Consider the following 26,718-nt stretch of genomic DNA (forward strand, 5'->3'; position numbering starts at 1 on the left):
GTACTATATAGGCTGATGTTGTATGTATAACAATTCCAACCCCTACTAAAAGATCTCAAAAAAGAAGATGTTTAACTTCAGGCAATTTACTCTAAGAGTAAAATTTAAAATGCAAGGATTACCGAAAATAATTTTTATCATACATATCTTCTACATCTATTGTCAAGTAGGAATTGTTATATTCAAGAAGATTCTCCTGAGTGGCGTGTGTGTGTGCATGTGTGCATGTGTTATGTTGAGTATGCCAAATAATTTGGAACCTTGCAGCTGTGGATATGCAGCAGGTGGGATTGAGGAGACTCTTACATTTGGAGGTCAAGGCAGACCTCCTACTTCACCCCCTCAGGCTTTGGTGGTAACAGCCAACACAACTACCAGCCAGCTGTCTGCTCCAGGCAGTAAGGCAATTAATTTTTACTATACGGGTATAAAACTATTTTCTGGTGATTACATAAACATTAACCATTTGGGGGAAGAGAATATTGAAAAAATTAAAAAATAGGATATATTATCAAAGATTACATTTTAATATTTTACAAGATTTAGTACATTAACTTGTATACAATTTGTAATACATCATTAGAATGCCTGACATCTTTTTGCAGTATGATTTTAGATACGTTTTCTGAGAGAAGCAGTACATGTTTATGAAAACAGTAAAAGGTAAAGGGTGGCACTGGAACAAAGATGTTTTAAAGAAAGCAACAAGCACACAAAAAATTATTTGTCACTTGGTGAGTAAATAGTAGATATGTCATCAAACTACTTGTGTCATATCGTTTTCTTAAGATAAATAAATAAGATGATGAAAGATTTTCTTAAAAATACTATACTATGGATAGTCAGATCCTCCCACTCCTTGCTGACAATGTTTCATTAAGGATTACTTTTTTTTTTGAGATGGATTCTCGCTCTGTTGCCCAGACTGGAGTGCAGTGGTATGATCTCGGCTCACTGCAACCTCCGCCTCCCAGGTTCAAGCGATTCTCCTGCCTCAGCCTCCCCAAGTAGCTGGGACTACAGGTGCGTGCTACCATGCCCAGCTAATTTTTAGTAGAGACAGGGTTTCACCATGTTAGCCAGGATGGTCTTGATCTCCTGACCTCGTGAACCACCTCCCTTGTCCTCTCAAAGTGCTGGGATTACAGGCATTAGCCACCGTGCCCAGCCTATGGATTACTTAGTACAGTGTATAGGACTGGGCACTAAGTCTGAGTTCCTTTCACACACATGAAAAACTGCCATAGCAGACTTTTTTTAATACCTAGGTTTAAATCCTGGCTTCAGGGCTTACTATTATCTGTCTTGCCTTTATAAAGTTAAACAACTTCTCTATGTCTCAGTTTTCTCATTCACAAAAAGACAATAATAATTGTCTATCTATTTCATGATATTTGGAAGATTAATGAAATAATAATCCATGTCAAGTGCTTAGAATAGAGCTGGGAACAAATAAATGTTCATACCACTCAAAAAGGTGATATCGATGGAAAATCCTAAAGAATAGCATGATTAGCTCTCTTTGGGAAGGAATTATAAGAGAGGGAGTCATATGAATTATATTAGATCGAACACATGATTTCACAGTTAATTTGCATAGTAAATGTTAGCTATTATTATTGTCATTACTGACCAGCAATACCTCAGTCAAAACTTGTGATATTTAGACATTACACATATTTTTTTTCAGAACAAGAAAACACAGCTATACCACCACTTTTCTGAAAGAGACTAAAAACAAAGTAAGACAATGAGAAATAAGCCTTGGAACCTATAGTAGCAATCTTAGGGAAGCTGGGCCAGTGAATAACCTCAGGAGAGAGAACACAGGAAGCTCCGCATGGGAGTTGGGAAGAGGTGAAGTTGAGGGAACTGAGCCTGATCATAGCTACTTAGAGACATACTAATCCCGGTGACTTTCTCTTCTCTGGAACAGTGCTCAAGGGGACAATCACCATCGGGGAGTCACTGTATTCAATGTGAGCATCATTATCACTGGATCTGCAACCAGTCACATCAAACCTGAAGAAGAATGTTTAGAGCATGACAGTACCAAGCCTTTATTTAACGCCCTTTGAATACTAAGAATACCATTCCATCAGCCAGCATGGAAAGAGAATTTGAACAAATTCTTTTTCCCTTCTCAATCGGCTCCTTTAGAGACCACCAGGACAAACTGACTAACAACCAAATATGAAAAACTACCAGATCATTCTACTCTCTGGGATAATTATTCTCAGTATATGAATTATAGACCACAAGGGGCAGAAAGAGTATGCTAAATTATTTCAAATTATAAATGTTAGCTTTTAAACAAAAACCTATAATTGGAAAGTACGTCACAGGTTTACAAAACCCTCATACTTATTCCTGACAATACTGAATAACAAATACATTTTAGCATTAAGTTTAGAATATAATTTTAATTAAAGTCAACACATTCTATTAGTATTATAGAGTATTACGGTATCATGCAGAAACCTAGAGATATGATAATCATAATCATTAAGTCTGAAAAAAAGTAATAGTATCCTTGTGAGACTAATTGAGACAATGTGTATGAAATATTTTTTTCAGTGTTTGATACAAGGTACATAATAAATGGGAATTGTCTTTACTGTTAATATTAACAAGCTATACTCTCTGCTTGTATCTTCTAGGTGTTCACAGTGTATTCTAAATAACAATAAAAATGTTTGGCTTTACAAGCGTAGGAACGTAGGAAAAGAGTTTTAATTTAATGCAATCAAAGAACTCTGTTATATGCAAGTTTCATTTTTACTCTATTGGGATAAGAGTAGGTAAAACTAGGGAATTTATGTTCCCTCCCCCTGTAATGTCTGCTAATCAGATAAGTTAGAAAAGCATCATCACAGAATATTAGAGAACAGGCTTGCAGACTCTTCAAGGAGAATGCCACATGTGACATTCCTATTTTATTTTAGTTAATTTCAGCTGTTTTTATACTTCACTAGATAATAGCATGTGTTAATGTCTCCAATTTGTAACAGTAAATCTTTAGTTACAGCCTATTTCTAATACAGATGCACTAGGCAGAACCATCTGCTTATTTTGAACTTTAAAAAATATTTTCAGTAAGTGGATTTGCTGAATATAATTCAATTTGCACATGAAACTTAATGCCCGGCATTACTCTGGTTCATTGATTATGTGTCAGTTGAACCATATTTATATTACTTGGTTTATTTGAAGGAAAAAAGGTAAAAATAATTGTAATTTTTTAAATGTAAAAAATTAGCTTTGTCTCAGAGTATACATCATAACTGTCAACAGTTAGCAAATATATAAATTAGTATCCCATATTACACTTCTTATTAAGACACTACCTATAGAAAAACTCTACAAAATTCACTAGATTTATAAAAAGTAGTAATTAGCTAGGCATGGTGGCGCATGCCTGTAACCCCAGCTACTCGGGAGGCTGAGGCAGGAGAATCGCTTGAACCCAGGAGGCGGAGGTTGTGGTGAGCCAAGATCAAGCCATTGCACTCCAGCCTGGGCAACAAGAGCAAAACTCTGTCTCAAAAAATAAATAAATAAATAAATAAATAAATAAATAAATAAATGTAGTTCACAATAATTGTCAGTTTTTTAATATAGCAAAATATTCAAAATATCATCATTAGTATGACGTTAGGAGGGCATTTTTTAGAAGTTAATGTCTTTTTTTTTTTTTTTTTGGTAATTGACAGGAATTTGTCTAACTTCAATTGTTAGTGATGCTGTGAATAATTTCTATAATGGATTTTATAGTGGATTGCTAAGGCTGTCACCAAACTGTACAGGAAAACAATGAAGCAGAAAAACACAAAATAAAAACAACAAAGTCTCAACTGAAGGATGTGTCCCAACTGGTATATGTAAACCTCAAATAATATATGCCTCTGCTTAGGATTCTGATTTACCTTTAACACAAATTCCCACCTAACCATCTTCATTGAGTGACTCTGTAATATATTAAGACATGATTCTGGGGTAGGGCATTTTGCATATGAGTAGTCAGGAGGCAAAATAACAGTTGGGAGAAAGGAGAGTTGGTGGGGACATATGACCTTCAGAACTCTAACTTTTAATGAGTCCTGCTAAGAACTCTTGTGTACTTATTTACAAATCTGCCATAAAATCACCAAAGTAGTATTTCTTTCATTTCCACTTTAGTAAAAGTGGGAAATATGCCTCAAAAGCATGTAGAGCTTACTTGCGTACAGAAATATATAATCAATCCCATTAAATTAACCACAAAATTATAACAAACTTGTTTTAATAATGAAAGTTTTAAAAATAATAGTGCTTTGAGATGAAGCTTTTTAAAAAAGTCCTGATTAATGAGACGTATGGCAAGAAGAATTACTATAATGCTGAATGCTGATTCAGAACCTTATTTTTATTAAGTAGTTTATAGTGAAGGCTGTGACTATTTTTCTATTTATAGTGGCAGCTCTGGTTAATTACCTTGTAATGTATTGTGACTTTAATGCACTAGTAAACTATTGGAATTTACACCCCTATTCCGTAATAAAATCTGTAAATTGAAGAATGCACGTAAAGCCATCACAGCCATAAATTATGAGACCAAATGCCATGTATGATCACATTAGATATAAAGAACAGAATCTTTCAAATTTGTTCATTAGTATATAAATTCAGTGGCTACTTTGCAACTGCAGAGAGTACAACATTTTATTCAAAGGTATTTTGTAACTTGTTACTGTATTTTCCTTTTGATTACTAAGAGCAGGTTGAACACAATTCAAATGAACACTATCAGAAAAGAAACACACTGTGACTATGGTAAACAAATGTAACAATAACACAAAATACTTTTTCCCTAAAAATATGAGAGTGAAAATGGAATAAATCAAGGGACTTGAAAGGAGGTAGAATGGTGACCCATGGATTAAAACTAAAATGATTCACAGGTGAGGGAGCAGAAGGGGGTTGGAATGTGATTTTACATTCCAACCCCCTTCTGTGTTATATATATGTATATATATAATTTTCAAAATAGAGTTTGAAAACACAACTTCAAAGTTACCAATAATTACCTTATTGTCTGAAACACTCAAAGCACAATCACTATTATAAAAAGTAAGTATCAATCCAAGATATTTCATGTGACAAAAGAATAAAATGGCAAAGTATCTGAAGCAGTCTTCTGTGTTATTTTTAGATTGAGTTCATATTGTTAGATTCAGTTTCCTCTGCTAATATTTATAACTATGTTAATGTATTTTAAATGTTTTTGTTCATATTGCTAGACCGATGAGTAACAGAAAATTAAGTATGATTTGCCTATAGGAATATAGTCAAGTCCATAAACTATAAAAGGAATTAATATATAAAGCAATAATTCCTAAAACATTAACATATATGTAGACCGGTGAAATTGCTTCAGGAAGAGAAAGAAAGAGATATAGAGAGTCATGGGTGAATGGAGTAAGGGGAATACCTAGAGATGTTGCTCATATTTTCAATACGTACGAAATTACCGTAGTAAAATAGAAAAAGAAAAGGTAAGATGGTTAGCTAGTGTTAGTTTACAGGCAATTCAAAGGATATTGCTATATAATCTTGCAAAAAAAATTACTGAAGATAGAATTTCAATTATTTAAAGAACCTAATTTGTCATATTTTATACATTCAAATAAAAATCCATAACATACATTATAGAAATTATTCACAGTATCACTAACAATTGAAGTTAGACAAATTCCTCCTCTCTGTCCCATGTCCCTTGTCAACAGATGAGCAGATAGATATACAGATGTATGTATATTTTGCATGTATAATTTGAATGCATATACATATCAACAATAGTGTACAGCATATTTTTAAATTATAAATAAAGATGAGGGGTTATAGTTGAAAGGAAATATTTTATAGTTCCAAGCTAATGATATTATTATACCAACTCTCTCCCATTTCCAATATTTGTCTTTAATTATAAGATTGTCTTAAGAAAAATGAATAAGAGTTTTTGCATTGTTATTTTGGTAATTTGTACAAATCTCCTTATTTGTCTAATTAATTTTATTTTTATTTTGAAAATTGCAGGGCAGGGTCACATGAGCTAGTGATTATAACTGCAACTGGATTGAACAATTAATCACAGAACAATTTAGGAGAGTCTCTGATCTGTGCATGCAGAGGAATTTATATCATTCCTCCTAAATCGAATAAGAAGTAGAATCTATCAGGACAACATTTTAAGGTAGAAAGCACAATTTGAGGTAGATATCAAGCAGCAATGACTGTTGGATTATGGTTGATATGGTTGGGATCTGTGTCCTTGCCCAAATCTCCTGTCAAATTGTAATCCCTAATGTTGGAGGTGGGTCCTAGTGGGAGGTGACTGAACTATGGGGCCAGATTTCTTACGAATATTTTAGCACCATCCCCCTTCAGCCCTGTTTGTATTACAACTCCACAGTGTTGCCCTCCAGACCACAGAATGGTAGGTGCACTGATGGCTTGCACCATGCACCTAGGAAAGCTGCAGATGCTCAATGCCAGCTCATAAAGGGCTGTGCCCTGCAAAGTCACTTGGGTGGAGCTGCCCAAGACCATGAGAACCCACCTCTTGCATCAGTGTGACCTGGATGTGAGACATGGAGACAAAGGAGATCATTTTGGAACTTTGAGGTTTAATGACTACCCGATTGAATTTTGGACCTGCATGGTGGTTGTAGCCCCTTCATTTTGGCCAATTTCTTCCATTTGGAATGGCTGTACTTATCTAATGCCTCTACCCCCATTATATCTAGTAAGTAACTAACTTGCTTTTGATTTTACAGGCTCATAGGCAGAAGGGACTTGCCTTGTCTCAGATGAGTTTGGACTGTGGACTTTCGAGTTAATGCTAAAATGAGTTAATTTTAAAAAACGTGAGTAAGTCCCCTCCTCTGCAAAACCAACCAGTCTGTTAACTATAAAACATTCAGTCCCAGCTAAGTCAGTGGACATCAACTAACTCTCAAAACTATAATAAATATTTCTTGTTTTAAGTGGCTAAGTTTTGGAGTAGATCATTATACTGTCTTATCCATGACCCTAAAGTAGTACTCTTTTTCAAATCATATTGGGATCATGTATGAGGAACTGAATTCTACTGAAGCCACCAATTCGCATTAGTAGGACTCTATCTTTCAAGTTTAGTAGGAATATTCTACTATGGATTAATGTGTCTAAAGCAATGAATTGATTTATAATTCATATTTATTTCTCATGATCAACAATTATGTCATAAGCATCCATCTCAGTCTGTTTGTGATGCTATAACAAAATACTTGTGATGGGGTAATTTGTAAAGAATGGAAATTTATTTTCTCACAGTTCTGGAGGCTGAGAAGCCCATGGTCAGGGGCTGGCAGATGCAGTGTCTGGTGAGAGCTGCTCTGTTTCCAAGATGGCGCCTCCTGCTGTGTCCTCATATTGCAAAAGGCGGAAGAGCAAAAAGGACCTACCTAGTTTCTTCCAGCCCTTTTATAAGGTTAGTAACCCATTCATTAGGGCAGTGTCCTCATGGCATAATCATCTCCTAAATGTCTACCTCTTAATACTAATACAGTTGCACTGACGATTAAGTTTCAATATGAATTTTGGCAGGGATACAAACATTCAAACCATAGTAGCATCCAAGCAGTTAATCAATATAGAAACCTCAGAGGCATTTCTGCCCGTTTACCTGTATCTATTCATTGAAATGTCATGCCTCTTCAAAATACTTATCAGATCCTCACATTGCCAGGACACACTCCTAATTTCCCCATCATCTTTTATCTGAACTGCTGAAAAGCCTCCTTCTGCCAGTCTCTTCTCCAGTCAGCTCATTACCTACACTAACACCAGAAATACGTTTCTCATATCTCGAACTGATAATGTTATGATGTAACACCCAACTGACCTGCGGAAAAATAATTTAAAATATTTCATATTTTTATCCAGGGTAAAACACGAACTCCTTGGTATGGGATACAGAATCCATCACAATCTGCCTCGTTACATCTGTCTAGTCTCTTCCTCTAGAACTGCTCCCCTTTTACTGTGCATCCAGCACAATTCCTTAAAAATACCTTCACGTATTTATGTTTTATCTCATTTTTCTTCCTTTTCATGGGATTCGCTTATCATTTCTCCTCTCTTTTTCTCTAATAAAGCACAGATGCCTCCTTCAGGATCTAGGCTGTCACCTTCACTGTCAGTACCTTAGAAATCATTGTATGAGTTTCCATCATGTGCCAAGCACAGACCCGAAGGCTCAGGGAAAAATAATAAATATGACATTCTGTGCCCTCACAGAGCATACAGATAAGGGAAAGGAACATGTATGATACAAAATAAAATCCAGTGTCTTAGGGGTGTAATAACTGAGGCAAGCACAGGGGGCATTTGGAAAACTGACACGTGCACATAGGTCCACCCTATCACAGAGTCAGGGAAAACTTAATAGAGAAATTAATATAGATGAGGGCGTTGAAACGGTGGTTTCAGACAAGAAGGGATAAGATAGTTCCAGGAGAGGAAATAGCCCATACAGAAAACATGTTCAGAAACGTCAGACCTCATGAGTTTTAATTTATTAAGTAATTAATACTGTTGAAAATATAAGAAAATATACTGCATTACTTAAAACCAAAAAGTTAACCTTGGAATATTTGGTATTTATAAAATTAAAAGGCATGTCCACATACCAGCTGTGAGAACAAGAAACATTTTGAAAATCATTGATAAATATTTATTTAAAAGCAGGAGGATTAAATTTGTATTTAGATTATGAGGCAGTAAATGTTACCCTTAATTTTTATTTTGTATGACTATTTACAAAAATCTTTAACTGAAGCAGGTGGCATCAATTTAAAAATACATAATTTTAACATATATTTTAAAAACTAAATGATGTTAATATAAAATGACTTAAGAATAATAATAAAATATTACTTTTCAGGGGAAAAAATCTGTCAATATGATTTAGATTAAGATATCTTAATGTAAAAAAAAGTAGGATAGTAGAAAAAGAAGGTCCCAGTAAAAAAGTTATGGTTATCTAGTAATTTCTAAATCTAAATTGGTATTCAACTAGTCCTCCGCTAGTTGAATCACTATAAATACTGACTTATTGAAGCCATTGTATTTTGGTTTACAAACATTTCTCAGAGAAATATTTCACATTTTCATTTATAAATGAGACTTGCTTTATCTCCAGATTACTCACATACTTCATTTTACCCCTGCTTTTTGAACAGGCATTGCATTACAAAATACATATGTGCAACCATCATTGCTTTCATCAAAGAATGAGCAGAGTTACTTTTTCTTTATATAAAGAAAAACTCACCTTTAACAGAGGGTCTTTCTAGCTCAGAGTCAAGGTGAATTGGTGGAGAAATGTATGAAACTTGTCCATGATGTGCCTGCCCTGTGGACCCAAAACAAATTGTTAAGAAGACATCATACATATGTCTTTTCCCTTTTTAAATTGTTTTTATGATATAACATTATTTCACTCCAAACTGAATAGCCTAAATTAAAGAGTGTAGACATATCTGCCCAAACATAAAAACAATGTGTCATCCAAACATCACCCAATTAAAGCAGTGCTTTTCCAACAATCTAAGTTATGATTCTTTTTTTTGTTGTCGTGAAATTACAAATTTGTTGTGGAGTGATAACTTTAAAAACACAATAAAAATGAGTTACAAGAAAAAAAACTCAAAGCAAAGACAAATAAAACGAAAGTCCTGATTTTTTGTTGTTAGATTAAATAAATATTAAGTGGCATATTTATTTGCTGTAAATATTTCTTCCTTTCTTTCTTATTTATTTATTTATTTATTAGAGGCGGAATCTTGCTCTGTTGCCCAGGCTGGAGTGCGGTGGCGTGCTCTCAGCTCACTGCAACCTTATGCCTCCCGGGTTCAAGCTATTCTCCTGCCTCAGCCACCTGAGTAGCTGGGATTACAGACGTGTGCCACCACGCCCAGCTAATTTTTTATATTTGTAGTAGAGATGGGATTTCACCATGGTGGCCAGGCTGGTCTTGAACTCCTCACCTCGTGATCCACCAGCCTTGGCCTCCCAAAGTGCTGGGATTACAGACTTGAGCCACCGCGCCCAGCTTGCTGTAAATATTTCTAAACTCTCTCAATTTCTGCACCTACCTCAATGCAGATCAGTAATAAACAGTCTGCAGACTGGCACCCAATGTGCAAATAACACTTTTGGTTATTTGTACATTGGTTTGAGAAACATTTATTTAGATCACTTTACAATTATGATTAATTTATATTTTACCTTTAAGATTCATCTCCACTACTTGAATACAAAAGTATTCTTATCTGTATTTAATGAAAAAAAAAACTAACCACAATTTAAAAGGGAAGTAGATGGATTAATTCTATCTTCCTTGCAAAACATTTTGTTAGCTAACATCCAGATTTGTAATACACTTTCTATTTTATGAGATGAAAGCATTAAAGTGAATTTTAAGTCCAAGATGCTGATTTGAAAAATTGTTAGCTTAAATATAAAAGAATTATCTAATTTTCAAAGTAGCCATTGTTTGTATACTGATAATAATAAGCAATTAGGATTTTGAGGCAAGAAAGCATAATTACAGAGTCAGTTCAATTTCTAAAGGTACTTTATATACAGAAGGTTTGAGTGGGAGTGGAGGACCCACTACTTTCTTTCTACAATGGGAATACGCAGTTATATATTTCACACATTTACTATAGCAATTTGCAGCGTTGTTAATCTCTTTTCCTAAACAAGGAAAGTTAATGATACATAGATTATGATAACAGTTGGAGTAACCTTCCCATTTCAAGTAATATTCGACTTGTAATAAACTCCGCTGATTCCTCTTAGGAGGCACATTTCAAATAATTAATATGGCTCCCTGTTGATAGTAGCTGCCTTTGTTCCCAGCATTTTTCTGGCTAACAGCAGAGACAGTGGAGAGACTGTAATATACAGAGTCCCTCATAATGGTAACTAAGAATATTGCACATTCACTGGCCATGTTTCAGTGGAATACTAAAAACATTATTATAAAAAGAGTAAGACACCAATTGTGTACTGTTAGCAGTCCATGTTCAATACAGTTTATTAAGAACTTCAGATAATCTTAATTATAACATCACCTCTTGACCTATGTAACATATTGGTCGCAAAGACATTTCTATTTTTAAGGCCCTGTGTCATTACATATAGATTGGTTTGGAACTTTGTAGATCTTGTAAATACAAATAATATATCGTTTACTTTATATTGGCTCAAAATATCCTTAGCATATAGAATAATATTGATTTTCTGTATAATACTGGAACATAGCTTTCATCACCTAAGACAATAACCACAAAACACTCATACATACCTAATCTCCTTTCATACAACCCCCATCACTATGTACTTTGTTAATATATGTGCATTTTAAAACCAAAGAATATTGGCAGTAGAGAAATGGGAGGGTAGCTTGCAAATTAGTTTCGATTATATTTACTCCAGATAAAATGATACCTTTGTATAGAGATATAGACACACATACATCCATATATGTATCTGAATTAAGCATAATTCACATACCACAGCGCACCCATTTAAGGTATACAATTCAATAGTTTTTAATATATTCACAGTTATGCAAACACCACGACCAATTTTAGAACATTTTCATCAAAACCAAAAGAAATCCTAAGTTTGTTAGTAGTCACTCCTCATTTCCTCCCAAGCCATCTCAGCTCTAGGCAGCCACTCATCTACCTTCTGTCTCTGTAGATTTGCCTATTCTAGACTTTTCATATAAATGAAATTATAAAATATATGTTTGCATATTTTGTGATCAGCTTCTCTTATTCAACATAATTTAAAAAAAATCCATTGTTGTAGCACAAAGCAGTACTTTACTCCTTTTTCCTGAATAATAGTCTATTTCATAGACATACTACCTTTAATTTATCCATACATCAATTGATGAACGTTTAGAATCATTTCCACTTCTTGACTATTGTGAACAATGCTGCTTTGAGCCTCTATGTGGAAATTTTTATGTGCATTTTTCTTGGATATATTCCCATGAGTGGATTTACTGTGTCATATGGTAATGTTATGGGTAAACTTTTGAGAAACTGTCAGACTGATTTCCAAAGAGGCTGTACTATCTTACTTTTCGATAACATGATATAAAGGTCCCAATGACATGGAGACATTTTCAGGTTTTTGTTTGTTTGTTTTTAAGGTGATAGTATAGTTAAGTCAGTGTTGACCAGATTTTGAAATGATTAATATTATGATGACTGTAAAATTTGGAAAAGGAACAATCTCCCTGAGTATAGAAAGATAAAGCAGAGAATTTGAGCCAGAAATTATGTCCCCATTGAGAGGGTGGAAGGAGAAAAATGATCTAATGAACAGAAAAACACATAAAAAAACCTTTTGTTCTGAAATGAAAACGTGGACTCTCCACTGTCAGGTATGCCAGAGAAGTAAAAATTTCAAGGGTCTGCTCAATAAAGCCCAATGCTGTAGCAAAAATCCAAAGGCCATTATGGATTCTGGAAAAGCCTTTATTTTTCTATCTTCAATCTCTTTTTCAACTTTCATTTAATTTCTATTTTATTGAGAAACCCTGTGCAATTTCTACTAAAGTTCAAATAGAAAAAGGACTTGACCAGCATTTGGTACAGGAAAAGGCTCTTCTCTCTTTCGACTGTCAATACTTTCCCCGTACATCTGAGCATAGAAATACTTTATAGAACCGTGGAACTAGGATGGAGAAAGACATTTGATAGCTTATATTCCAAAATCCACATTTTAGAATGAGAAAACCGACATCTTGAGAAGTTGGAGACTTTTTCAAAAGTCAAATCAAGGTGGTAGTTGTCAAGAGTGATGTCAGAGGCCGGTTAGAAAGTGGATGCTTTACAGCTAGCCTGCAGAAAACTGCCAATAATCATCATCCTCTTACCTCTCAAGCCTCTCTTAGAATGGCATTATTTTCAAGGCGTGTGGGGCATAATCCTTCATGTGTGTGGAGACATTAAAAATATTGAGAGCTATTTATTTATGAAAATATGTACATTTTTTCCCCATAAGGCTAGGTTTATAAACTAGAGGCAGTTTAGTTTAATGGGTAAGATCATGGCTTCAGAAGCAGGACAGCCTGTGTTGCTACCCAGATTTTGCCACTTATTAGTCATATAACCCAACTATTTAAGTAACTATCAAGTTGCTTCACTTCTGTGTGCCTTAAATTCCTCGTTTGTTTAATGAGGATTATAACAACACTGACCTCACAGGGGCGTTCTGAAGATTAGATTAATTTATACATAGGTAGTAATTAAAACAGTGCTTAGTACACAGAAAAGTACTTCGTAATTTTTAGCTGTTATTATTACTAGAAGTTCATTCATTCATGAGGCACAGGTGCCTTTCTAGGTGTTTGGCATACATAAAACACCATAATAAATGAGAGTCCATATTCTTATGCAGAGTGAGAAGAAAGCAAGCAGTAAACATAATAAATACATGAATTATATCATATGTGCAAGATGCTAAGGGCAATGGGAGCAACTTAGGTTAAAGGGTATCTGGAGTGCGCCGAGCAGCTAGCAATTTTAAATAGGGTGCTCAAGGAAGGCCTAATTTAATTTTCATGAACAGCACTTACAGAGTTTAAGAGATGACAGAGGTAATATCTGACTTTTATGAGAAACTCTAAAAGGATAAATGCATAGGTAAAGGCTCAAACCTAATTTTAATAAGTAAGACTTAAAGAACTAAATATGATGCTATCAGATGCTTTTCTCCTAACCCATTTATTTCAAATTCTATGCATATTTATACAAATATTAATAATGTCACCACTGACCAATGGATAAAAGAAGATACCAATAAACCATGAAGATATGCAATTGGGAAAATAAACACAACTTTCTTCTTAAAGTAAAACCACATTTTACTACCATAAAATCCCCATTGATTTCTACAGTTATACCATTTTTCAACTCAACTTTTCGCCATTTTCTATATAGTGCTATAAACAAGTTTAATAGTTGATGGTCCTCCAGGCAGATTTTATGCCTTTTTGTTGTTGTTGTTTGCTTTAAATTTTTCAACTGTTGATCATGATTATTTTACTCTAGAGATATGATATTTCTTCTCTTTAAAGACAATAAAATGGATGCCACATTTTTACTCCTGAGGTTTTTAATAATATTATCATTTTGCTTTTATAACGTTTTGGATGTTAGTAAGTTGTATCTCTCTGCTCTACTACAATAATAACTCCATGTGGGGAAGAGGGAACCCACACCATACTACATTTAAAAATGGCATCTGGAATTTTTCTAAGTTTTTAAAACACTATGAAGGTAGCTCTGATCCTCAAAAAAAGAGCCTGATTTCTTGTTGGAAATAATCTCTACTGATGAAAAAAACAAACAAACAAACAAAAAAACCCATAGGTCAATGTGTTGTTTGTGCTGATGGAAAATTGGACATGCCCAGCATTGTAACAGCTTGATTTTTTTGTCTTCAAGTCCCACACCGACTATAACCATCTGGCATTTATAAAGTCGGCTCTCAGGTGATGATGTAAACAGCAATGGAAAGTCAACATCAAACAAAAATTGTGTAAAGTCAATTTGATACCTATCCTTTTATTCTGGTTTCTTTTTCCCCCCTTCATCTTAATAATCCTACACATTTGCAATGAATTTAGTGAGGTATGAGGTAGCAGAGAAACAACTACATGTTTGACTTATCCCGGACATAAAGTCATTGATGGAGGTGCAAAGGTTACTGATGGGCCTCTCCCTAGCGGATATTACTTGCTGCACAGAAAATATGGAGGAGTAATTTGAAGCATGGTAACTTTGTGTTTGTCTGTGTATTTATTCAGCACCCGCTCCCACTCTGTGGTCGATATTAAGGATACCATATGAACAAGATAACACTATTTCAGTCTAGGTGCAGGACTAAGCAATTACAGGAAAGTCTGATATGTACCTTGATAGAGGAGAGAGAGAAGAGCACAGCAGCGGCACCTAACTGAGGTAAGTAAAGTAATGGACAATCAGTACCTGGAGAAGGCTGAGATCTGAGGGAAGAGCATGTCCTAGTCCAGTGAAAGACTGTGGCAGTGTATGGGGGGCAGGAGGAACATTTTGAGTGGATGCCTACAGATCACAGGAGTGAGACAGATAAGGGACAGGGACCCACATGCCAAAAAGATGACTAAGAAACAATTAAAACTTCAGAGATGTTCCAATAAAATAAAAAATAAAAGTACACACTTATCACTCAGCTTTAACCAATCAATTAATCAATTTGGGGTTATATTATTTCATCTCCTTCTTCCTATGCTGCTTTCCCCATCCCAGCATATTCTGAAGCAAATCCAGGACATATAATTTCATCTGTAAATTATTTGAGAATGCATCTGTAAAATATAGGGGCTTCTTTATACCATGATGCTACTTAAAAATTAAGAAAATACATTTTGAAAATGAATTTAGTGTGAAATTTGATACAGCAACTGTTAGGAAGAAATCAACTAATCTGAAAGAGATGAAAATCTTTTAGCCCGCAGAATATCACTTGGTCCCAGTGTTGAAAATACATTGGCATAAGAAATGCTTTATATTTATGATAAATTTCAAGCACTCACAGATACACATGGGAATGAAACCATACAAATGCCTTTCTTTCTTTCATAACCGTGAAAAATAAACTTGGTGTTTAAATGATAAATGTTAATTTTGAAAGCACCATTAAAAAATATATTCCATGAAGTCTCAAAGATCTATTGTAGCAAGCATTACTACAAAAAAACTAAAAAAAAAAAAAATTAAAAAAAAATTAGAGCAATTATTTTTTGCAAAGATTGAGCAAAATAACACCTCAACACAAATAATAGCAAAAGAGAAAAAATGTGAATGACCTTTCATTAATTCCCTCATTACTAATTTATTCATTTGGACAATATGTAATGTGGGTCTACTATGTGATTGATACCAAGTACTAAAAATAAACTGGTGAACTCTTAACTCTTGAAACTCATAATCAAAAATATAAAATTATTGATTTCAATTGAGAAATCCATTTGCTAAAGGAAAGGAAGCCCAATCAATATGTGTGTGACTCACAGTAGGTGTTTAAAAATGCTTATTTTTATTATTTCTTGTTTATAAGAAAGACAAAAATAATATTGATATCTGAGAAGTAAAATCTCTTTGGGGTGACTCAGGAAAGACTAGTAGAGGAACAAACACAAAGCAGACATTGTGACAATTCATGATAAAATTATTTGTCACATTTATACTCCCAATTCTCTTGTGATATTTGAAAATATGATTCATCATATTATATAGTACTTTTGAAAAAAGAAAAAGATGAGGCATTTTCTGTGACATTTTATTTACGCCAAAATTTAGATAAAGAGCATAATTTATGAATTTCTTGAATCTGTATTTTTACTTACAAATCAATTCACCTATCAAAACTTTACAACAAAAGAAGATACCAATTATTTAACCCTTTCAACATGCAGCCTAAATATCAAATTCCAAGCAAGCAGAAATGATGAAATTGGCTCTATACTCAAATTTGGTTATGAAAATTTATTTAATACTTACAATTTTGTATGCTCCAGGAATTGTATATTAAATAGAAAAATACTAATAGCAAATATGTGTTTATAATATATGTATTGCATACAAATACTTGCTGTTTATATTAGCAAGTATGTGCAATATAATTTATATATTGTATTTATATACATTATATATCTTTTGTTTATATATAAATATAAATACACACATACACACACACACCTTGGCTACCCACAAATTATTCTAGAATTTCTAAAATATTTTAACATTTGCTATAATTTTTAAAGACAATGAAACCAAAACATCCTTTCACTTTTCTAACCTGCCTTTATTGGAAGAGTAACCTAAATGAAAACATTCAGTGATGACTAACTAGGATGAATCAGATATAAAACTCCATGAGGGTTGGAAGTATCACCTGCAGCTCATATGTGTTCTCTGTCATCCTAGGACCCACCAGAATCTCTTAGACGTCGTAAGAGCTCAATGTATTTCTGGTGAAAACACACATCAATGACATAAAAGAAAGTAAGGCAAATGTTAAAATTGCTATATTACAAATCATAAACAAGAGAAACATTGAAATTCTGGAGAAATTTCAAAAGTTAAAACAAAGTCATAGTGCAACTAATTCTGTTTAATGGAGAAGTGTTGCAAATTTGATAACGATGTTAACTCTCTGTCTACCCATTTTCTAGCAGAAAACATTCATGGAGTCCTTAAAAAGGTCTCTACCAAATGAAGGATATAACAATTCACCAAATAGTGATTTTAACCCAATATCCTTATATAAAGTACCTATTTAAACATACTCTCCTAATGTACTTTTCCCAGTTTTATTTTTCCAAAATAATATAATTATTAGGTAGGGGGCAATTGTATCATTATAGTAAACTATAATATGAAAAACTTGTATTAATTGGTACCATATTTCTATTATCCACCTATTTAACAGAACTAAAAATAGCTGCTGGTATAAAGAAAATATTGAAATAATGTGTTTAGGATAAAGGGTTATGGTGCTGGAAAAATAATATCAGAATTATTTCAAAGGAGAACTAGCAGGAGAAAATTTGCCTCTAGAACCACAGAAGCTAACAACAAGAGTAATACTATAAACCAGGGAAGTCACAACAAAGAGGTTTGTTCCCTAGAGGACAGAGCCAGGAAGTTGGTCTGCTGTGCTTATGTTTTTAAAGTTCTGCTTTAAATCCTATCTTGGCAGGCTAAGAAAAACATAATGTGGTAAATTTTCTTTTCCTCCCTGCTGATAGATGAGAAAACATTCAGTAGCACTAACTCAAAAAGCAGAATAAGAAAGCGGTGGCTCACGCCTGTAATCCCAGCACTTTGGGAGGCCGAGGCGGGCAGATCACGAGGTCAGGAGATCGAGACCACGGTGAAACCCCGTCTCTACTAAAAATACAAAAAATTAGCCGGGCGTGGTGGCGGGCGCCTGTAGTCCCAGCTACTCGGAGAGGCTGAGGCAGGAGAATGGGGTGAACCCGGGAGGCGGAGCTTGCAGTGAGCCGAGATCGCGCCACTGCACTCCAGCCTGGGTGACAGAGCGAGACTCCGTCTCAAAAAAAAAAAAAAAAGAAAGAAAGCATGTTAAAGGCACAGGAAACAGGCTGGCGCGGTGGCTCATGCCTGTAATCCCAGCACTTTGGGAGACCGAGGCGGGCGGATCACGAGGTCAGGGGATAGAAACACAGTGAAACCTCGTCTCTCCTAAAAATACAAAAAATTAGCCGGGCATGGTGGCATGCACTTGTAGTCCCAGCTACTGGGGAGGCTGAGGCAGGAGAATCGCTTGAATCCAGGAGGTGGAGGTTGCAGTGAGCCGAGATCGCCCCACTGCACTCCAGCCTGGGCGACAGAATGAGACTCCGTCTCAAAAAAAAATAATAATAAAATAAAAATTAAAAAATAAATAAATAAATAAAAGGAAACAAAGTTCATAGGTGGATTGCAACGAAATGCTAACACCTCTCCCCAACCCCCTCCCCGCAAGGAAGGCTCTAAGATACAAAATGTAGTAGCCTGAATTTGACTGAAAAAATGTTATCAATGATGTAGTGTGACAATATAGATCTCAAAGTAAAAGCTATTTACCATGTATTACTCTCAAATAATGGCCAACAGGCATTCTTCATATCAGCTCTTGAGTCAGTAGACCTTAAAGAAGGCAGATCTATAAGGGAATTAGAATGAGGTCTTTCAATACCAGAGTCATAATAAACTAAGTGTAGCTCAACTTAGCTGAGAGAAGAGTGAAAAATTTTTAATATATCCATTATGGTTCCAGTGTTCAAAGAAGTTCTTTACACTTATAATGATATGGTTAAGCAAACTGATGAAGAATCAGAGGAGGAGGTTTTAGCAGAATATATATAAACGCTTGTGTGTCTAATTAACTGTTCTTATAAAGAAAAGAGACAATGGGACTCCTATTTTCCTTATAATTAGTTCAAAATCTCCTCTCCCCTTTCATCAATCCAAGTGATCTGTGAGAGGATCCGTCAGGAAGATGGCCCAGCAGGACTTGACAGCATGTTAGTTAGCTGACTGAGATCAATATATGCCCCCAAAGACCTGAATGCAGGAAGTTCCTTGCAAAGGTATTGCAAGGCTTACAAAAATGAGATCAGAATGACCTAAGTATAAAGAAAACAGATTGGCACATAGAGAAATTAAAAAATATGGATATTCTCCCAGGATGATGACAGTAAATTTTACCACCTAATTCTTTTCAAGATAATTTAAAATGTATCATTGTATAGAATAAAACTGCCTGTAGTGAAATTTTGACAACTCCCCTCTGTGTGCTAAAATGCTGTCACCTGAGAAATTTGAATTCTTTGTGCAAATTGTTCGTTTTTGACAGATTTATCCTACTTTTATGTTTGCAGCATTAATCAAAGGAATTTGGAAAAGTTAAAATTTAGCTTTACACTCAAAGAATAGGAAGCATTATTAGCACAATTTGGAGGTACTAGGTATTTATATTATAGTTGTCTATAAAAAGTAAAAATTGTCATAGAAGTGAAAATATTTATAAAGTAACAGTATAGAATTTGATTGATTTTAAGATACTGTGTATTAGACTTTAGTAGAAATATCATTTCATAGTTATGCCATATTATTTAATAGTTTTATGTTTTCTTCTTTAACAGATATCTTAATATTTCTAAAATGGTCATTCCATTTCATTATTTCAAGTTAACGTAGGAATAAATGAATCATTTGGTTCCTATTATATTTCCATTTTGGTTTCCTTTACTATATAAAAAATATCATGACATTTCAAGGCAGCTCTTACTAAAGCAAAGAAAGAGTGAGTGAATGAGTGAGAGAGACGTCAGTGAAAGACAAATAGAGCTCTATGTCATAGATGAATAGAGCTTTCTCTCATAAAACAGACTCCAAGATTAAATATTCAGAAAATTTATGTATTAAATCAGACCTGTTTACCTAACAACATGTACCAACTAATACTCATTAAAATTCTGGAGAACACTTGAAATGGGGAAAAGTGGAAGAGGTGACTTTAATAGAATATAAAAATTCATAGTTTAGAATTTCAATATTAACTTCAAACAATGCTTTTGACTCTTCCATAAACCAAGGCTCAAATAATTTTTTCACATAACTCCTGTATGAAAAATCAAGCTTAATCAATTTCAGATAATTTACTTTATGCTTAAACAAAAAAAAACCTTTGTCCATTTAAATGTTCACTGGGCTATGTACTATCATTGGGGAGTTTTCATAGTTTTTGCTTAATTTGAATGTTTTAAAGATTCTCACTGATACCACTAGCGAATAGAAATAAAAATGTAAAGGAGAAAATTCTGCACATTATAGTCTCATTTTCTTCCTTCAAGGAAACAGTGTCTGATAGATATATTAGCTTGCCTCATGTGGCATTAGAGGTGGTAAATCTTATTCATAAAGGATTTTTCTTTTAAAAATCATATTTTGGGGAAACAAGAAAAGCAGCAATAAAAATGACACCAAGGACATCTTTATAAAAGACAAAACACCTCTACTAGAGTAGATTTAGGAGTTTTTTTTTATTGTGTCATAAAATTATATGCCTAACGCATCCCTTGTTTCCAGATACCATATACCATTCAATATTAATCCTGCTCAGTTTAAATTGTTTGGGGAAGGGCTTACTCTCTCCAGTACCTCTAAAATCAGAGAGCTGAATCCATTATCCAGGTTTGGCCATTCAGAGGGTTTTAACAAGTATGTCAGAAGGCACAATCAGATTGTTCCCTGATGACCGCTGAGCAGTGCTCACAGAGAGAAGGAACACTACTTCTACAAGAATATGAGCTCTATGAAAAACACAGGTTTGAAGATGCCCGTAGTCATATTGTTGACATCTGGAAGAAATTATCTGAAAAAGAAGCCAATCACAGAAGCAAGCAGAATTGCAGTGATGGTGTGAGACAGAGCTTTTATAGCGGAACATGAACTTTTTAGGTCTGAAGCAAGCCTCACTCTTTGAAAGCCCAATTACCAGAGAGATTGAATTCCTTATTTTAGTTTTGGCAAATTTGAGTTGGGTTTTCTCACTTTCAAACAAAAGCAACTTCACAGATACTGTGTGTGCAAATGTGCATATATGTCTGGGAAGCAGAAGTGTTTTCTTCCTTTAATAAGTTTATCAGCTTTTTTTCTTTGGCCATTCAAAAGTTTACTCACATGGTTTCAATTCAACTAATTCAGCCACATATAATTCAACTGACACATCTTAATATTCTGCTTTGAGAATGAGAATATTCAGAGGGCTAGTATATGATCATTTCAAAATTATTCATTATCAGTGTTCTTCAAGTGCTCATTAGTTGATAAAGGGGAGACAACTTGGATATTTCAGATAGAAATGTCTGCAAATAAAAAATAAACATGGTAAATCACTTCACATGCCAGTGAGAGAGAAACACTCATGTGTATTTTACATATATTCAGAGAACATGAGATTACTAAAGCATTAAGGAGCATATTCATTACTTAAAAATTATTTCAAAATTCAAAATGTTTGAGGTACTGTTGTGTCTTGATAATATACTTTTGGGACGTTAGGCATCAGTGAAAACCCTTAACAAACCCTACTGTAAACAATTTATATTATGGAATGCTGGACTTGAGATTATATCCTCTTTTGGTATAGAAGGAGCAATTGATGCCTTATAACACAAGGCTTCACAATATGCCTCATTTTTCTTCTTTTTATATTTCATTGCTAAGTGATTTAAAATGCTACAGTCCAAAGTTCTACTTGCACCAAGAAACTATGGTTTCAAAGAAGCAATGTGGATTATTTCAGTTTATTCTACTACAGAACACTTTACCTTCTTGACACGAATGTGGGAGTCTATTTTCTAAAAACAGGCTGAACAATAGAGTTAAATCCACTCTTAATTTAATTAAAAACCTGTTTCACATCATGCCATATATAAATTATTGGTTTTTATCATCAACATTTTACATCAGGTGCTGGAGCTGTCCTCAAATAGCCTTGATGTTCTAAGAATTGTTCCTAGAAATTGTATTAATATCTCAAGAAAAAAATCACATAAACCTACCAAAAGCCATTATCCATTGCTTCCACCTTCATGATGGCTTTATCAAGATGGCTTTACCAAGTACCAATCACTAACCTTATTTCTAAGAAAAGCATATTCTCAAGTAGATTATCTTTACAGAAGAGCCATGATGTTTTCACCTACAGGTGTAAACCAGAAAAGCAATGCTGAATACTAATGTGCCGAACCACCTGCCACTGAACATTTGAGGAGATGCTGTGCTTAGGAAAATATGCAGCTAGTAGACCTTCTCAATGATCTTTTCAACCTGATAAAATTGCAGTTAACTGTGTAGACAGCAGACTTGTTTATATAAACCAGGTATAAAGATCAATACTGAAACTGGCTGAAGAAGTTCCAAAAAAGCCATTTGTCCTATCTGCTATAAAGTGTACCTTTAAAGAAAAAATTAAATTGTAATTCTAGAACATTGTCATCACATCATCCTGACAATATTACACACAAAAAGGGGTCATTTTCATGATAATCTTTTTAAAATTATGCCTGATGGCCTGTAATTGATTCTGATGCTGAGAAGGCTCTAAATGAATTTAGTCTAAACCTACCGGTTCAGTATAACCCATTAAAATAAACTTGCTTATTAGAAAAAGACCAGAAATGTCTAATAAGCATCTTCAGTTATTTTCTAGAATAATTCTAGGAGAGCTTCCCTATCAAAATGACTCGCCAGACATTAACTTTTTTAAGACAGCACTCGCAGTGAGGTTAGGAACATCATTGATAGTATCCTTATCTAAATGCCACTCTGCTTTTTTTTTTTTTTTTTTTGAGACGAAGTCTTGCTCTTTCGCCCAGGCTGGAGTGCAGTGGCGCAATCTCGGCTCACTGCAATCTCCGCCTCCCGGGTTCAGGCCATTCTCCTGCCTCAGCCTTTCCGAGTAGCTGGGACTACAGGCGCCCGCCACCACGCCCGGCTAATTTTTTGTATTTTTTAGTAGAGACGGGGTTTCACCGTGGTCTCGATCTCCTGACCTTGTGATCCGCCCACCTCGGCCTCCCAAAGTGCTAGGATTACAAGCGTGAGCCACCGCGCCCAGCCGACACTCTGCTTTTTATCAAGAAACAATTGACCTAAAAGAAGATGGTACAGACTAGAATGGACCCTCTACAATAGACTCATGAAAATAATTAGCTAATGGATTGTGCCCAGTTTTCTCAGTGTTCAAAGTGCACTCAATGCTTCAAAACAGCAGTCATTCCTCCTGAATTTCATGATGATAACTCAGGTTCTGCCTTAACTGTATTTACTTGGAGAATCTTTAAAATATTATATATGTATATATTCATAGCTATGTTTGTATATCTGTATCTATATATCCCATATATACAATATATACATACATTACTTTTCCTGTTTCTGTTTCATTTCTTTGCTCATTGTTACAGATGGGTTAAGAAGGTTTCTTTTTGCTAGCCCTTACAAGGCTAAGCCAAGTAAATTTCACTAACTTTAATCAAAGTCACATGTCCCAGTACACAAGAGGTTCAATGGTAAGGCAGTGTCGTGCCATGGCATTGAAGACAAGTTCTAGAGATGCAAGACTTGTGTACTAACTGCAGTTGCATAACCCATGAACTCTGTGGCCTGGATATATTAATCTCTCAGCTTCAGTTTCTTTATCTATAAAAAGCAAACAATCCCTTTTCATATGATTGTGGTGAGGATTTTTTTTTTTAAATCATATATAAGAAGCAGAGTGCTTGTCACATAATAAGCACCCAAATGTTGAACTATCGTCATCATCATTGCCTGTATCATCACTATCTCACAGTTGCTGCCTCTGAGACAAACAAGACAATACCAGCATGGTTAATCAAATCCCTTCTGAGACATAGGGTACTTTAGCTTGGTGAATAAGAAGCTGGTATTTAAAGAGCATATTGTTGCCTGAGGTTCAAAACACTATCTTTAACTGAGGCACACTGGGCAAGTTGTTTAGCCTTTTGGGGGTTCTGCATCCCTATCTGTAACATAGGGCTATTGATAGATATTTCATAGAGGGCAAACCATGGTCTTCAGACAAAAGCTGGCCATGGCCTGAGTATGTGTGGTCTGTCATAGAAGAATGTTCCCTCTATTTTTAAAAGTTTAGAAGAAAAAAACATACAGAAGTAGTTCTAGAAAGAGAAAAAGGAGGAGGAGCAGCTGCATCAGAAGTACTTCCAACACTGGTAGCAACAGGGATCAGATGTAGCCTGCAAAACCTAAAATATTGACTATCTGATCTTTTACAGAAGAAGTTTGCTAGTCCCTGTCATAGAATTATTGTGAATGGTAAAGGAACTAATATGTGAAATATACTAAGCAGATAACCTGGCATAATTGTAGTTATCATTCTTGCTACTAAACTTCTCAGCATTCCTCTAAAGACCACAGTAAAGGATGCACCATAAAAAAATTCTTCTTGGACCACCTTTTAACTGCTGATTATAGATCTATCTATCTATCTATCTATCTATCTATCTATCTATCTATCTACCTACATATCTACCACTGTATAAGTATACAATATGTAGTATATATATATATATATATACTGTTTATATATAATATATAATAATATATTATAATATATATAAAACATCCTAAACTCATTTGAAAGAGCCTTCTGAAAACAGTTCTAGCCAGGTGCCAAGGCTCATGCCTATAATCCCAGCACTTTGGGAGGCTGAGTCTAGTGGATCACTTGAGGTCAGGCATTCAAGACCAGCCCGACCATGGCAAAACCCTGTCTCTACTAAAAACATAAAAAATTAGCTGTGTATAGTGGCATGCGCCTGTAATCCCAGCCACTGGGGAGGCTAAGGCAGGACAATCCCTGGAACTCAGGAGGTGGAGGTTGCAGTGAGCCAAGATCATGCCACTGCACTCCAGCCTGAGCGATAGAGCAAGACTCTGTCTCAAAAATAAATAAATAAATAAATAAATAAATAAAGAGTTCTACTTTCCTTGGTTCAAAAAATATGTTAAATGTGGCAAAAGAAGACGTACAATATTATCTTTGCCAAGAATCATTTGGCAAAAAGAGTTTAGATGATTTTGTTTCATGCATCTGCATTTAATGGCAGTCAGTCCTACAACAAAGATTTCCATTTCAGAAACATATGAGTATGTAAATGTAGACACACACACAGACACACATAGACACACATGCACATATAGAGAGAGGAAAGAATCATAGGTGTTGCTTTGTGTGTACCTACCATGTGCTCAATTTTATCATAAGCAACAGTCACATACTATGGGACTCGGAAATTAATTTCCAGTGGGATTTAATGTGATTTTTAGCTCTGATAAATTTTTAAACCTAAAAATTGTTGATCGTTATCCCTTGCTATTTTATTACTAATAAGTACAACACAAGACAATAGTATAAAAGTTAGTAAAAAAAATTGTTTCAGAAAATTCATGCTACCCTATTTGCCCATAAGGTGCAAAGGTGGAAATGAAACAGAACTGAATAATAAAGATCGCGATACGTTTTCTAAACATCATTACATCATCCTCACCCTTCTATTTGCCAAATGTTCTAGAAGGCCATGCCTTTTCATATTAATAGATGGCTGTGATCCAGCGATTTTCATAAAGTCACAAAGCCCATAAGAGGTGACTGCGAAAATAAAATAGCTAACAAGTATGACAATACATTAATTATTTAACATTAATAATTTGACATTATTTAACATTGATAATGACATAGATCCTGATACACAAGTTGAACATGAAGGAGAAAATTAACCAATCCATTAAGAACTGGGAATTCACTGACATGATAGTGAAACTTAATCTAGAAAAGAATATATGTTGTTGGGTTTTTTTTTCTAGTAGTGTGAATATTTGGAATAAACATGCAGATGTTTTCTTGGTTTATCATTTGGCTTGTGTAAAAAATAAACTGTTATAAAAGGTAACATGAAAATGAGGATGAGGATAATGATCACACTGATGATATTTACTGAATATTTAATTCTGCTAAACTTTCTGTGAACTATTTTATAATCTCACTTTCTATCCTCACACAAATCAATGAGGTAGTTGCTATAGTTCTTTCTACTTTATCAGAGAGGAAACCAAGTCTCAGTTTAAATTAAGCTTTATTTTTTCCCCACACTCTGCCTAAAATTTGCATTAAGTTCAGAGAAAATATAATCCCCAAATTAACACCCAGGATCCTTTAGAAACACCTTTCTGTAGGGTACTTAATTCCAATATTTGTTTAAAATTAAACAATTGATACTTTGAAACATTAGTCTTCATACATAATAAAATGTGAATATCCTTCTAAGACACCAGAGTTGTAATCAAAACTCTGATTTTCCTATGTTTTAATTTACCTTGCTTAAATTCTCTGTAGACACAAGGCTTTTGAGGAACTGAAAGAAGGAAAGTCTCTAATTTCACTTGATTTGGCCATGTAAGGATAAAAGGCAAGGGCTTCTGAGAAATCTCTTCAGTTCTTTGGAGA

The 26,718-nt window shown here is 34.5% G+C and overlaps 1 protein-coding gene across 23 annotated transcripts in view; it reads right to left on the reverse strand.

The window, feature by feature from the left end:
- The window catches only part of ADGRL3 (adhesion G protein-coupled receptor L3), an 873,224-nt gene that overhangs the window by 253,301 nt on the left and 593,205 nt on the right, over window positions 1-26,718 (reverse strand). For all 23 annotated transcript variants that reach the window (XM_055297496.2, XM_055297489.2, XM_055297484.2 and 20 more), the window contains one exon: window positions 9,356-9,436. In XM_055297496.2, the coding sequence (XP_055153471.1) occupies window positions 9,356-9,436 (81 nt within the window). The remainder of the gene's footprint in view (window positions 1-9,355; window positions 9,437-26,718) is intronic.

Source organism: Symphalangus syndactylus, chromosome 10, assembly GCF_028878055.3.
Source record: "Symphalangus syndactylus isolate Jambi chromosome 10, NHGRI_mSymSyn1-v2.1_pri, whole genome shotgun sequence".
In the NCBI taxonomy this organism is placed as follows: domain Eukaryota; kingdom Metazoa; phylum Chordata; class Mammalia; order Primates; family Hylobatidae; genus Symphalangus; species Symphalangus syndactylus.